The sequence below is a fragment of the Budorcas taxicolor genome, chromosome 11 (genome assembly GCF_023091745.1).
Source record: "Budorcas taxicolor isolate Tak-1 chromosome 11, Takin1.1, whole genome shotgun sequence".
In the NCBI taxonomy this organism is placed as follows: Eukaryota; Metazoa; Chordata; class Mammalia; order Artiodactyla; family Bovidae; genus Budorcas; species Budorcas taxicolor.
The window spans coordinates 56,400,488-56,414,797 of NC_068920.1; the positions used below are offsets into that span (position 1 = coordinate 56,400,488).

The 14,310-nt window shown below is 48.3% G+C and overlaps 1 protein-coding gene across 1 annotated transcript; it reads left to right on the plus strand.

Moving 5' to 3' along the window:
- The first annotated feature begins 4,601 nt into the window (after nucleotides 1-4,601).
- Nucleotides 4,602-14,271, plus strand: BAG2 (BAG cochaperone 2). Its single transcript, XM_052648812.1, has 3 exons — nucleotides 4,602-4,860; nucleotides 11,403-11,512; nucleotides 12,838-14,271. The coding sequence occupies exons 1-3, from the start codon at nucleotides 4,748-4,750 to the stop codon at nucleotides 13,248-13,250; spliced, it is 636 nt and encodes a 211-aa protein (XP_052504772.1). The 5' UTR covers nucleotides 4,602-4,747; the 3' UTR covers nucleotides 13,251-14,271.
- Nucleotides 14,272-14,310: the final 39 nt, after the last annotated feature.

The window sequence follows — 14,310 nt, forward strand, 5'->3', positions numbered from 1 at the left end:
TCCCAGGTAACCTTGAATTCATATACTTAGGTTAAAAGGATTTTAAAAAAAGAAATAAAGAAGCCCTTGACTATTGTTTATATGTTTCCCAAATAGAATTGGTTCTTTAATTTTATTTGTACTGTACAGATGATTCTAGTTTATTTTTTTAAGAGTGAAAATGAATATAAATAAAGCTATCATAGCTCATTTTTTCTGTAAATTTTACTTCTCATGTGGCACCAATATATATAATCTTTGAGGTCTTTTTATGATTATTGGAAGAGAGTAATGGAAACTGATTGTGCAAACAGATGAAAAATTTTATCACCAATGTTCTTGGTGGTTTTCACTCAGATGTATAGTCCTGCTTTAATTAGAGCTGTACATTGCTGGAATGAAAAAGAAAACTAACCTAATTTCTTTGAAAGTAGTAAAAAGAAACTTTTTCCATTCTTTTTACCTACTTTGACTTTCATATGACTTGTATTATTTACTGTTTAAAGGGAATGATGTAAAAGTATTTGCATAGAATTAGGCATACTTTTAATATTAGTCCTTTTATATATATATATATATATTTGTGTAAACATAGTATTCTTTAGAAAATAATGTTGAAATTCTACTCAGGCGTAATCTTCCTTAACCCTTTAAAATTTTTATTTCATATGGAAGTATCTTCATGTTAGTTATTCATTAAAATATCAATGTCCTACAGTTGGTATTACATATTTAATTTTTAAATGTTGAAGCCCCATGATGAATAATAAAAAATATTATATAACTAGAAGACTAAGAAGGGGCTTGTCATACAGTCTTTGTGAATATACTTCATGTTATTTGACCAGAAATGTCATCCCTAAAAATTTTGAGTAGTAATTATTTACCAAACTTAAAATTTTCTATAGATACAAATTTTTCTTTAAGACAAAAAAAAAAATCATAGCTAGAACTTTGGTCTTTCTCTGCAACTAGATAATTTAGTGTTAAATAGTATGACTTGTTTTATTATTATTATATAGTCTTTTCAGTCCACATTGGAAACCCCAGTTTGTGTTACTTCTTTCTTAAACTGTCAGTTCTGTCTTCCCTGCTTGCTTTTTAAGTAGACGTCATAGCTTGAGAATGTCGTAGTCATTTTTCCAAAGTGAGCACACTGTACTGTTAATTTGTTAGAGTAGTTTAAGGTTTTGGGAGGTGGTTACAGAGCTGGACCTTAAAGACGTCTGGGGAACCTGCTCAGCAGTGGGAGCTGAACGGGTGTCCAGGAGACGGCTGTGCTGGAGGCGCCCGCCACGCGGGGGCGCTGTGTTGCTGTGACACACGGATGTGTATGGTCCAGAGTGACACAGTGGGGAAGGGGTAGTCATCATGATCCTTAAAATAAGGTCATTGGGTTGCTTAATGTTTTAATAATTGTTACTGATTGTATTTCTACTTATTACAAAATTAAAAATCATTTTTCAGTTCAGTTCAGTCGCTCAGTCGTGTCCGACTCTGTAACCCTATGAATTGCAGCATGCCAGGCCTCCCTGTCCATCGCGAACTCCCGGAGTTCACTCAAACTCAGGTCCATCAAATCGGTGATGCCATCCAGCCATCTCATCCTCTGTTGCCCCCTTTTCCTCCTGTCCCCAATCCCTCCCAGCATCAGAGTCTTTTCCAATGAGTCAACTCTTCGCATGAGATAGCCAGAGTACTGGAGTTTCAGCTTTAGCATCATTCCTTCCAAGGAACACCTAGGGCTGATCTTTAGAATGGACTGGTTGGATCTCCTTGCAGTCCAAGGGACTCTCAGGAGTCTTCTCCAACACCACAGTTCAAAAGCATCAGTTCTTCGGCGCTCAGCTTTCTTCACAGTCCAACTCTCACATCCATACATGACTACTGGAAAAACCATAGCCTTGACTAGATGGACCTTTGTTGGCAAAGTAATGTCTCTGCTTTTGAATATGCTATCTAGGTTGGTCATAACTTTCCTTCCAAGGAGTAAGTGTCTTTTAATTTCATGGCTGCAGTCACCATCTGCAGTGATTTTGGAGCCCGAAAAATAAAGTCTGACACTGTTTCCACTGTTTCCTCATCTATTTCCCATGAAATGATGGGACCGGATGCCGTGATCTGAATGTTTCTGAATATTTTCTGAATGTTGAGCTTTTAAGCCAACTTTTTCACTCTCCTCTTTCACTTTCATCAAGAGGCTTTTTAGTTCCTCTTCACTTTCTGCCACAAGGGTGGTATCATCTGCATATCAGGTTATTGACATTTCTCCCGGCAATCTTGATTCCAGCTTGTGCTTCTAGCCCAGCGTTTCTCATGATGTACTCTGCTTATAAGTTAAATAAGCAGGGTGATAATATACAGCCTTGATGTACTCCTTTTCCTATTTGGAACCAGTCTGTTGTTCCATGTCCAGTTCTAACTGTTGCTTCCTGACCTGCATACAGATTTCTCAAGAGGCAGGTCAGGTGGTCTGGTATTCCCATCTCTTTCAGAATTTTCCACAGTTTATTGTGTTCCACACAGTCAAAGGCTTTGGCATAGTCAATAAAGCAGAAATAGATGTTTTTCTGGAAATCTTGCTTTTTCGATGATCCAGCAGATGTTGGCAGTTTGATCTCTGGTTCCTCTTATAATTGTGAAACCAGCTTGCGTCATAATTTGAACTTAATTTAGACACATGGAGGAGAGTGGATGTTACATAAAGTAACGGAGAATATTATCAAGAGTAAATGTTTCTGACGATGCTTGCTTGTTTGCTTTTATTCGTCTTTCATTTTACTGATAGGTTGTTTTTTCTTTTAAAATTTTTATTGTGATGCCTTTTTATACCTGAATAACTGCTTTTGTCAAAGAAATGATGAATGACCATGTTTATTTTAAAAAGGATATATAGGTAATGTACTGACAGCGTCTGGTTCGTGGTATCATTGACTGTCTTAAATAAAAATTCCTTCCTTAAAGAGTTTGTTTTTGGATGCTTGGTATCCTACCAGCCCAATCCGTTCTTCCGACTCCTGACCATTTGGCCACTCAGACCTCTCCCAAGAACAAGGTGCAAGGACTCTCCTGGACTTCTTGGGCAGGGTAACCAGAAACCCAGTAGCATAGCCCTCAACTGAAAGAGCTTTCTTTTTTCCCATCAATTTTTTTTTCTTTTAAATTTCTTTTAAACCATTTATTCTTTCACTCACAAAGTATTTATTGAGTACTTAACATTTGTCAGCGACTATTCTAAGCACTTGAAATACATCAGTGAGCAAAAGGAAGCCCTCACCTCCGCAGTGGGGCACACTTGGGCGGGGGTGCTGAGATGAGGAAGGAAAACAGCCGCCCGAATGAGCTGAGGGGCGGTGGGGGTGAGGCGGGGGCGGGGCTTGCTGTTCGTACTAGAGTGGTCGGGGTCCTTAGAGAACTTGAGCAAAGGCCTGAAGGTAGGGAGTGAGCTTATCCAGACATGCAAAGCAAGGCCAGTGCAGGCAGCAGGCGACGAGAGTCCTCTGAGGCCTCTTCTGAAGACCTTGGCTTTGACTCATTTCACAAGTGAGGAGCGGCTGAAGGTTTCTGAGGAGTCATGTGCTGTGCCTTATTCTGGATCACTGCAGCTGCTGAGCTGAGCACAGACAGTGGTGCAGACAGCACCAGACCAGATGGGAGGGCAGGGCTGGGATGCTGGCCCAGTGGGGAGTGAAGACGGGCCTGGGTATTCTCTGGAGTTGGAGTCCACTGAGTCTGAGGTGTGAGAGTCTAGCACATTGACAAAATGTCTAAGGATTCCAGGTTTGTCATGATACAATAAAACGTCTAATGAGGCCAGATGACCCCCTACAGCAGTTGTGAATTAGTAGTTAAGAGTTCAGAGGAACTGGGATCTAGCCTTAGGGGCCTCCTCTCTGTTCAAGTACCTCGACTTTGATGTCAGATTAAAGGCTGGGCTCCAGCCTGGAACTGTTATTACCCCCTTCCCGGTACCCTGTGCATCCCCTCCGTGTACTGCCGGGCAGAGCGCCTCGAGGAAACGCGCGCAAAGGCCCAGTGTGCCCCGGGCCCGCGCGGTGGCCGAGCGGCCTCCACGGTCTTCTCATAACAGGAGGTTTATACAAATGGGGCTAGAAACGGCCTTAAATAACAATCATTTCACTCGAATTCCAACCAGTAACTTTTAAACAGAGAAGTCATTACAAATGCTTTCATGAGAGTGGGTGTGAAAACGATGAGGTTCACCCTGACCCCTACACGCAGCTGGACAGGGCGGCTTTTTGTCTTCTGCTCTGTTGGCTTCGCTGTTGGCGTCCAGACTCCAGTTCTCGCCTCGGGAAGGTGCCCGGGAACCACGGCTGCGCAAAGGACCCCTTCCTCGCGGCGGAGGGCCCCGGAGCGGGGAGAGGGCGGGGCTGGCGCGAGCCCGCCCCGGGGCGTGATCGGGGGCGGGGCCCCGCGGGCCAGCCTGGGTGGGGGCGTGGCTCACGCGAGCCCCGCCCCGGCCACGCTTGGGGGCGGGGCCTCCGCAGGTCGGGGCGGGGCGAGGGCGTGGCTGGCGCGGGCCTCGCCCCGGGGCGTGCTCGGGGCGGGGCCGGGCCTGGCGCCACGCGGAGCCGCCCCGCCGCGCCGCCCCCGAGGCAGCTCGCGCGGTCGGAGTCCGGCCGCCAAGCCCTCGCGCCCTTATCTGGGTGCCCTGGCCCCCGACTTCGGGTTTGCGGGCAGCGCATCCGAGTAGACGGTTGGCGCGTGGGGACGGCGGTGACCTCGGGCCGCCCGCCCGGCGCAGATGGCTCAGGCGAGGATCAGCGCCAAGGCCAACGAGGGCCGCTTCTGCCGCTCCTCGTCCATGGCCGATCGCTCCAGCCGCCTGCTCGAGAGCCTGGACCAGCTGGAGCTCAGGTGCGCGGGGCGGGGGCCGCGCGGGGACGGAGCTGCGGGCGAGGACCGGGGGGCGAGGGCGGAGCGGAGGGCAGCGCGGCGCTGGGTCGGCGCGGCGGCCCCCCACCCTTCGGCGGCCCCGAGCGCCGGGACCGCGCGACCCCGAACAGAGGAGGTAGGGGGGACGTGACTCGAGACGACGGCCGTGCCGCCGCGGAGCTTCCAGAACCTTCCGCGTGGGGCCAGGTGTTTCCGGCCCACTCCCCGCCGCATGCGGTTTTAGGACCGGGGCCGGCTAGTGGTTTCTGTGCTGGGCGACCGAGCCCTTTGCAAAACGTAAAAATCCGTTTGGCCTCAGGCCCGAGAGCAGCGGACAGGTGTCTCCCCAAGCCGCGCTCGGCCTCACCGGGGCGCCGTCCCACCTTCCGGGCCGCCAGAGCCCGAGCCGCAGCGCTCCCTCCCGGTCGGGGTGTCCCTGTGGTCGCTGTGTCCACGGCGGTCAGCGCGTCCACGGCGGTCAGCGCGCAGAGGGAAGCCCTGGCGGCGAGGGTCGGGCCGAGGTCAGCGAGGATGTGACTTTGGAGCAGGGCCCGGGGTCAGGCGCGCGGAGGTTACCACCGGTCAGAAGGAGCTGCTGTCTCCCTTAAGGCTTTTAGTGCTTTTCTGAATTTGAGAAGATTTAGGAATCTGAGTTCCTGAAAACCTGAGAGCCTGTTTTGCCAGTTTTCCCAGAGCACAGAGTGCCTCACCCCGGCTCTTTCCCTAAGTTCTTTCCAGGCTGTGCTGTCAATTCCTATAGAAACCGGTGTGGGGACACTCCTTAGTGACAAATGTAGTCACCGGCTTGTATAGGATTCCTAAATAATGTGTAAGAAATTTGGGAAATAATTTTTTCTCTAACAGTGAATGAAGACTTATGTGTACTTCCCATAACTGCTTATTGTCATTGAAGTTCGTGTAAATTGTGTGCAGGTGTAATTACAGGCAAATCTTACCAAGGCGTCCAAAACTCGCTAAAACCACAGGTAATTTTTCCCATAGTTGCCAGACTCTGAGTGAGCAAAGGAATATATGTAACACAAAATTTTAAGAAGGGCTGCATATGTGTCTTTATCTCAAAACAGGACAAGGGGTCTGTTTACCAGTAAAGTACACTAATAACCAAATGAGGCACTTATTATCATTTATTAATATTTATGTTGACTTTTGTCATTTATTGTATAGTTCTTTTTATTATATTACAGAGAGAAACAGTGTCTTCTCAGAAAATGAGACGCTCACCACCACCACGATTTCATGGAGAGTGACAATGATCCTTCTCCAGCTGAAGCAGGTGGAACAGGCAGAGCAGTTCCTGTGGACGATTTTATGTAGCAGCGTTAACAAGTGACTGAGTGTCTCTGGTCTCAAGAACTTTGAGGGCATGTTCTCAGCCATTTCAGGGGGGCTCTTCCCTAGCTGGAAAGAAAGGATGTTTTCTTCTAGGATCGGGCAGGACACAGTTCCTTTCTTGAAGCTGAGTTATTGTTCTAAGACTTGAATTGATGCCTCACATAGAGCAGGTGCTCATCTTTAAAAGGAAGTTTCTTGTTTGAAATATTACGTTCTAGGGCCTCCTTAATGTGAAATGAATTCTGATTACCGTGTACAAGTGGTTAATCACTTGCTGAATTAACCCTTGACCTGAGACTGATAAATGTGTGTTCAGTTGTTCATTTTAAGGACTTTTCTAGTTTTAGACTGATGAGCTTTGTTTCTTTCTTTTAAAAAAAAAGTGATGCTGACAAAATTAAGTCTTTTGGAAGGTTAAGTAAAAAAGAGAAGTTTATGAAGGCAGATGGGTCATGGAAGAGAGCACTGTGCTGTTAGAAACTAGAATCAGGCCCAGAAGATCAAGTTTAAAAAGAAAACAAGACATTCATGTGTTAGCTGTCATTTACTTTCATGTTACGAGTGGCTGATAAAGCAGTGTTGCAGGCACGCTGAAGATCACAGGCTGTACCACGAGGCCTGTGCTTACTGTCCCTCTGCTGCGCTAGTCTCAGCAAAAACTTTCTCCGCATGAAATCGAAAACAGAATTATGCTCAGTGCTTCGGACCTGCCATGTGAACTGGTGTCGACGGTGTTTAAAGTTTTCAAATGTTTGCGGGCATCTCACAAGTCGCTGAAGAAACTCCAGTTGTTTCTAATGCGTTAGCACGAAACTAGATCTCCTTTTTTGCTTCCTCCTAAAAAGGTGATGTCTCTCTCTACTGGTTTCGTGACCGTGCAAATGGCCTCTGACTTTTCCATTTGTCAGTGGCTCTGAGCACTTTGCTCACGATTGTTACTATTTTAGCAGTGATCATATAATTCATAAATGATACCCTCCAACAGGTATTTTAGTTAACCAGCATGACTCTACAGGTCCTGTGCCTTAAAATTGAGGCTTGAGAAGTTAAAAGAGCTCAGGAGGAGTGGCTGTAGAGCTTAATGCTTTACGCCTGAATTTTTTGAGTTACTATGTCATATTTCAAAGTGTAGGAATAGCATATGATTTTACTGAAAGAAGTGAAAATTCCACTTAGATCCGGGTTTAGATCAGGGGCTGTTGAATGCCATCTCTGCAGGGTGTGAGTGGCCCTGAAGCTCCGGCTGGTGGTGAAGATGCTTGGCCATTAGGTGTGGAGAGCAGCCCAGGGGACAGACGGGACGGGGAGCTGGCTGTTCACAAGTGTCCGCAGAGCAGCCTCCTGGGCGCCGGGCCACCAAGGAACAAGGGAGGGAGCAGGGACCTGGGTCCTTTAGCTGAGCTTCCTGCTGGGCTGACCCGACCCCAGGAGCCAGAAGACAGCACCCCAGTTAATACTGTGTCAGAGCCTGTAATTTAAAAGGTCACCTCTCATAGACGGTATCATATGAACCTTCCAAAACCCTCCAAGGCAGGAGGACATCCATTGCCTCCTTTAGCAGCAGTAAAGGTCCAGAGGGACTGAGCGGCTGCCTGAGGCCGTCCTGCTCAGGACTAGCTCCTGACCCTGAAGCCTCGGCCCATTTTAACGCCAGTGTCTCAGCAGTGAGTGTTCCTTACTGTTTGGGTGATGATTAGGAGCCTTGTTACTTACAATCCTGCGTTCATAGTGCTGAGTGCATAAGAACACCCGGAAGCTGGTGTTCACGGCCCCAGTTCTGGGCACGTGCTGCATGGGGTGGCCCCTCGGTGACTGCAGGGATTGGTCCAGGGCCCCTGGGTACCAGAAACCAGGGATGCTCCGATTTTTCCTAGAAAATGGTGTAGGAGTCAGCCCTACATATTCGTGGTTCTGTATCTCAGTTAACTCATAATTTAGTCCGTGCGGTCAGTTGGTGAGTTAACCACGTTGACTTCATTCAGTCACACCTACCGTCTCATGATCCCTGTGTCACAAATGAGGAAACTGAGGCAGAGAGAATGTCAGCAACTGCTCGAGGTCACTCAGCTAGGACACAGCAGCAGAGCTGGTATGAGCAGCGGGCCCGCACCCGGCCTGGGGCGCCTGCTGGGTCTGTCTCCCGGCACCTCGTCCCCCAGTCCCCGGGCTGCCAAGACCAGCTGAGGAGGCACACACTCCAGATTTTGGCCTCACGGAACATTCTGAACAGTTCCTCCGTAGTTAAAGTGTAGTTGTGATCTCATGCAGAGAGTTTTCCAGGAGCACAGCCCAGGCCAGTCTTGCTGTGAGGATCAGTTCTTTCCCAATTTGGACACATAGCTCTTGCAGGATCCGCTAGTAAAAACAGAGCTGCCCCTCTGCCAAGGAGCATTGTCAAGTGATGTGTTAAGAAGGTGAAGGATAAAGTGAAATGGGCTAAGGCTCTTGTGGGCAAAGTTCCAGGAGAAATCACGGAAGGGCGGGTGGGAAATATTTGAATATTTAGTAACTAACTGTTCTAAAACTAACACACGGGACAGGGACAAAAAGATGTATATATAAGTTGAATTTAGGGCTTACCAGGTGTTGCTAGTGGTAAAAAAACAAAAAACCACCTGCCAATGCAGGGGAGGTAAGAGACACCGGTTCAGTCCCTGGGTTGGGAAGATCCCCTGGAGGAGGGCACAGTAACCCACTCGTGTTCTTGCCTGAAGAATCCCATGGACAGAGGAGCCTGGCGGGCCACAGTCCATAGGATCACAGAGTTGGACACGGCTGAAGCGACTGAACACAGCACATGTGAGCTGAATTAAGACCAGTAGCTGGTAAACAGTAACAAGATGACTTAAGCAAACTAAGTAGAGGTTCAGCTTTTGAAAATATTCGTTTGGTCGCACTGGGTCTTCACGGCAGCACGCAGCATCTTCAGTTGCAGTGTGTGGGGTCAGGTTCCCTGGGCAGCAGTCAAGCCTGGACCCCCTGCACTGGGAGCTTGGAGTCTTAGCCACTGAACCAGCAGGGAAGTCCCAGGTCCAGCTTTTTAAAATAAAAAACTAATAAGCCTGTGATGTAGTCCATGCCCTAGACAGATGTAGTTCTGAATGCCTCAAGGGAGAGGAAGGAGGAAGTTGCTAAGGAAACATTTCTGCCAAAAGGACTGGCTTTTGAGAAAGGACCACCTAGTGGACCTGGGCCAGGGGTAAAGAATGTTCAGGAGGTGAGGGGCAGCAGATGAGAGGGCCACACTGCCAGAAAGCAGATCCTCAGATCCTGGGGATCTACGTGCTGAAGAATGGGATTGTATCTTTGCTGTGAAATGAAGTTTACATAAAATCACATATTAAAAAGTCTAGAAAAAATAAAATCTGTTTTTCACAGGGAAAATGCCTGGCAATTTCTAACCGTGGGAGAAAAGCCCCATCCAATTTCCTCTATATTTGGTTTCATTTAATGACAAAACATCTTTATATGACAGATTAAATATTTTTTTGGAGTGTCTCCTTTCAAGCCATTTTCTTGTTACAATTCCATGAACATACTATTATAAATTATTATTATTATACTTCTTTTGAGTAACAATTCTCTTTATCATCTTATATTTGAACACAGACTCAGGAGAGCTGGAAAGTTCAGCTCTTCTTCCATTGTGGCCTCCTTTACCAGTGACTCGTGTGCCATCTCAATCCTAGAGTCACTTTGGTAGCACGTTTCTTGTTCATGCTCACCCCACCGCCTTCGTGTGGCCCAGGCCGAGTCTGCTTGTGTGGAAGGTGTGAGTGCGCTGTGCGTGCCACTGGAAGGCCGCGCGACGCGTGGCCACTGTCCTGCCGAGTTCCCCCGGTTCTGACTGCTTTCCAGCCACGTTGGCCTCACAAGGTTCTTACAGGCTCTGTGCTTCTACTTGCTCTCACAAGCAGAGTCCAACGTATACTCAGTATCTCGAGAATCGAAACCTTGTGACTTTGCAGTGTGTTGGTGCTATTTTGGGGGTGACAGGTGGGTGCCTGTAGGGGAAGAGGCCTGGGTGTGGCTGGGATGGGGCGGGGACCCCACAGGGTTCTGTTTTCTCTTGCTCTGATGATTTCACAGCCTCGTTCTTTTAGTCACTGGTTGTGTTTGTGTGTCTGTGTAGTAAGTGAATGTGTGTCTAGGTGAGGGGGGGTGGGTGGAGTTGGGGCAAGTGGTGCTTAGGAATCGATTTCAGAGGCAGGCAGTGCAAATCATTGAGGAAAAGATGGATTTAGGGTGGATAGTGTTGGGGAAAATGGTTCACTATTTGGAGAAAAACCAAAATCCTTATCTAATCATAAACAGAGGTGGATTATGAGTGGATGAAGACATGAGTGTGAGGAAAGTGAGAGAGTAAGTTAATAGGAGATGTAAGCAAGTATGTTCTGACCTCGGGATGGGAGGACCCTGAAACAAAAATTCACTGCGTGAGCCAGAAGGTGGAACAAAACCAAGAAAAAGATGGGTCTGATCACTTCAAAGTAAGGCTCTGTGTTCAGTGAAGGACATCCCAGACACAGATTATATGGGGTCGGATGGGAGATAAGCCAAGAGGACAGTAACCCCAGTTTAAAAAAGAAAGAGCAAAACAGGCAAAGGCTGTGAACAGGCTCACAGGACTACAAAGAGATGTCCAAAATTATTAGCAGTGAAAGAAACACAGATTAAGTGCTGACACCCCGCTTGTCAACTGGGGGACGCGAGTGCTGGCGGGGCTCCCGGGACCCAGGGGCGCCCCGTGCGGCTGCTCTGGAGAGGAGTCCAGAGGGTGACACACCCTGGGTCTCAGCTGTGCCACCCTGGGGTGGGCCTGCCTTCAGGGGACAGGAGTCACGGGCGGGTGGTGAGGGGAGCTGGGGGCTGGGTGACAAGGGAACCCGGCGGGTCTTAGTGAAACATGCTGCTGAGTGAAGAAGCAGGGACAGTAAACAAGTACAGATGTTTATCTACAAACAGAAAAGCACTAAACAGAATGCTTGCCCTGTGAGCAGGGAGGCACCTAGGAGCCACGGGGCAAGTGGACGAAGAAGGAAAAAAGTACAGAATAAGAGAGAAAAAGGACTGAAGCGTTAGGGGCGTGCCTGATCCTGCCAGCTAAGCTGGAGGCAAAGGCGGAAGGGGCGCAGGCGGCTTCTGTGCGCTGACTGTGTCCCCGCCCGCAGGGTGGAGGCTCTGCGGGAAGCGGCCACGGCCGTGGAGCAGGAGAAGGAGGTGCTCCTAGAAATGATCCACGGCATCCAGAACAGCCAGGACATGCGGCAGATCAGTGACGGTGAGCCCGCCGGGGGCGCGGGGGCTGCGGGGGCGGGGGGGGGGGGGGGCGCGCAGAGGACAGGAGCGGTGGGGGGGCGCAGAAGACAGGAGCAGGTGGGGGGAGGGCGCAGAGGACAGGAGCGGTGGGGGGAGGCGTGACGGGGGTCAGGCACCCCTGCAGCCCCGGCTGGTGAGCCCAGGCCCGGACCCAAACCGTCACACGGCCTTAGTGGGTCAGCGTTGCCCGCTATCCGCCCTGGCCAACCAGCAGTGAACTTGGAAAGCGTTATGCAGAGCTGCACAGTGAGAGGATGACCCAGCACCCTCCTCGTGCTGGCTGAGACTCAGACCACAGGCCGAGTTGGTCGGACAGGATGAGGTCAGCGCCTCGTTTCAGGCCAGCCTTTCTCCTAGGGTCTTGGCTCTGTTTCCTCCGCCAGAGCTGGGCATGGTATGCTCACAGACACGGGATGTGCTGCCCAAAACATGCCTCTGCCCTAAGGATTATCGGGGCTGGTCATTTTTGAGAAACCGCAGGAACAGGAGCAGCTCTGGAAATAGCTGAGGTCACAGTTTTGTAAGAGAAATGTACATTTACACTTCCTAAAGGAAACCTCCGCTTCTGAGGGGTCTCCATGAAAACCTCACCTCTGTGGTCCTCTTTCTGAGGCCCTCGAAACTCGCCTCCCTCCCCATCTCCACCTGAGGATGGAGGCCTGGGCCATCTCCAGGAGTCACTCAGTTTCCCTGGGGGTCTCCCATGTATACATGAGGTCTACACGATAAGGTTCTGGTTTTGTTTTTGCTTGTTAATCTCTCTTATTACAGGGTCTCAGCTAAAAGCTCAGAGAGGCAGAAATTACCATTTCCTCCTCTAGTACACATAGTCGTGTAGACGCAGGGCATCATTTCCTGCTCTGACCAGCACACCCGCCCCAGCCTCTGCAGACATGACGACCACGGCAGTCACCTGGCGTCCAGGCTGATCCTCTTCACCACTGACGCTGTTCCGTCGCTCAGTCCTGTCTGACTCCTTGTGACCCGATGGACTGCAGCACGCCAGGCCTCCCTGCCCTTCACCATCTCCCTGAGTGTGCTCAGACTCCCGTCCACCGAGTCAGTGATATCATCCAGCCGTCTCATCCTCTGCCGCCCTCCTCTCTCTCCTCTTGCCCTCAGTCTTCCCTGGCATACTAAGTTAATCTTATTGCTAACAGTATATACCTTTAAGAAATGTATAGGTGCTCGCAGGCTAGATTTAACCACACACAAGTGCCTTAGTGTTCTTGACATGGATGTAGGTGTGTCTCATATTGATTGATATTTCAAACTTCTTATGATTAGGAGAACGAGAAGAATTAAATCTGACTGCGAACCGTCTGATGGGACGAACCCTGACTGTGGAGGTTTCAGTAGAAACAATTAGGAGTCCCCAGCAGCAGGAGTCCCTCAAGCATGCCACGCGGATCATCGATGAGGTGGTCAGCAAGTTTCTGGACGACCTGGGAAACGCCCGGAGTCACCTGATGTCACTGTACAGCGCGTGTTCCTCCGAGGTGCCTGCGGGGCCGGTGGACCAAAAGTTCCAGTCCATTGTGATCGGCTGTGCTCTCGAGGATCAGAAGAAAATTAAGAGACGGCTAGAGACTCTGCTTAGGAACATTGAAAACTCTGACAAGGCTATCAAGCTGCTGGAGCATTCTAAAGGGGCTGCTTCCAAAACGCTGCAGCAGAACGCTGAAGCCAGATTCAACTAGTGTTCAGACCTAACAGTCCTATAAACAATCATGTAAAAACGATAAAGAACTATCTTAAATGAGAATGGTTATGTATGTCATATATAACTCATTTGATACTGATAGTTATTTCTGAAGAACAAAATATCTCAGTGTTGTTAGTTTTGTGAATAACAATTAAAATTAGAAATATTTTGATTACCTTTCTAGAAGTTTTTAGATTGAATTCTTGTCTTGTACTAGGATCTAGCACCTCCTATATCTATATTTTACTATTCTGTGGATAACAGCATGTGGGGAAACAAGTGCTTGGCTAGGGGCAGAAGCATTATGGTCCTCTCCTGGACTTTGTCTACAGACACATGGGCACGCAGGGCTTTCGGCTGACCAGACAGCCTGTTCATAAAGCAGCTAGACAGTGACTGACCGCACCTCTGCTGAGAGCGCGGCAGTGAGCTTGGAGGGATGGGAAGGAACCTTCGGTACACCACATCGCCTTCATTCAGCAGGTTTTTAGTCATCGATATCAAATTATTTTGAACTTAAAGACTTACACAACTCCTAATATGCATTTCTCGGTAAGACATGAAAACATGACATCAGATGGGAGACCCCGCCTCTGATGTTGCCACTCTGAACAACTACTTCATCCCCTTCATCCGTTTCAAAGTGCAGCATTTCTTTAAAGTTTTAATCATTAGAGAAATATGATGCTGTAATTTGCCTTTAAAAAGAAAAATGCTGTTTTAAAGTTTGCTTTTAATTCTCTAAAGCCTCTATCCTGTGTAGTTATACAATTTGCCTCCCATTCCACTTACTGAACGTTTAGGTGGTTTCCAGTTTGTTGCTTATCAATGCAACAGATTTATGCACACCAAGCTTTTCCCTTCTTTTGTTTCCGATTTTCTTCATATAAATTCTTAGCAACTGGTTTTACTGAGTCAAAGGGTGTATGCATTTTCATGGCTTGATATGTTTCCAAAGTTTTTTTTGTATGAGAGTTATATCAATTTATGTCTTCAATAATTAAAAAGTAGCTGTTTCACTGAAAACTTTGCAGCATTTGAGCATTTTTCCTAAT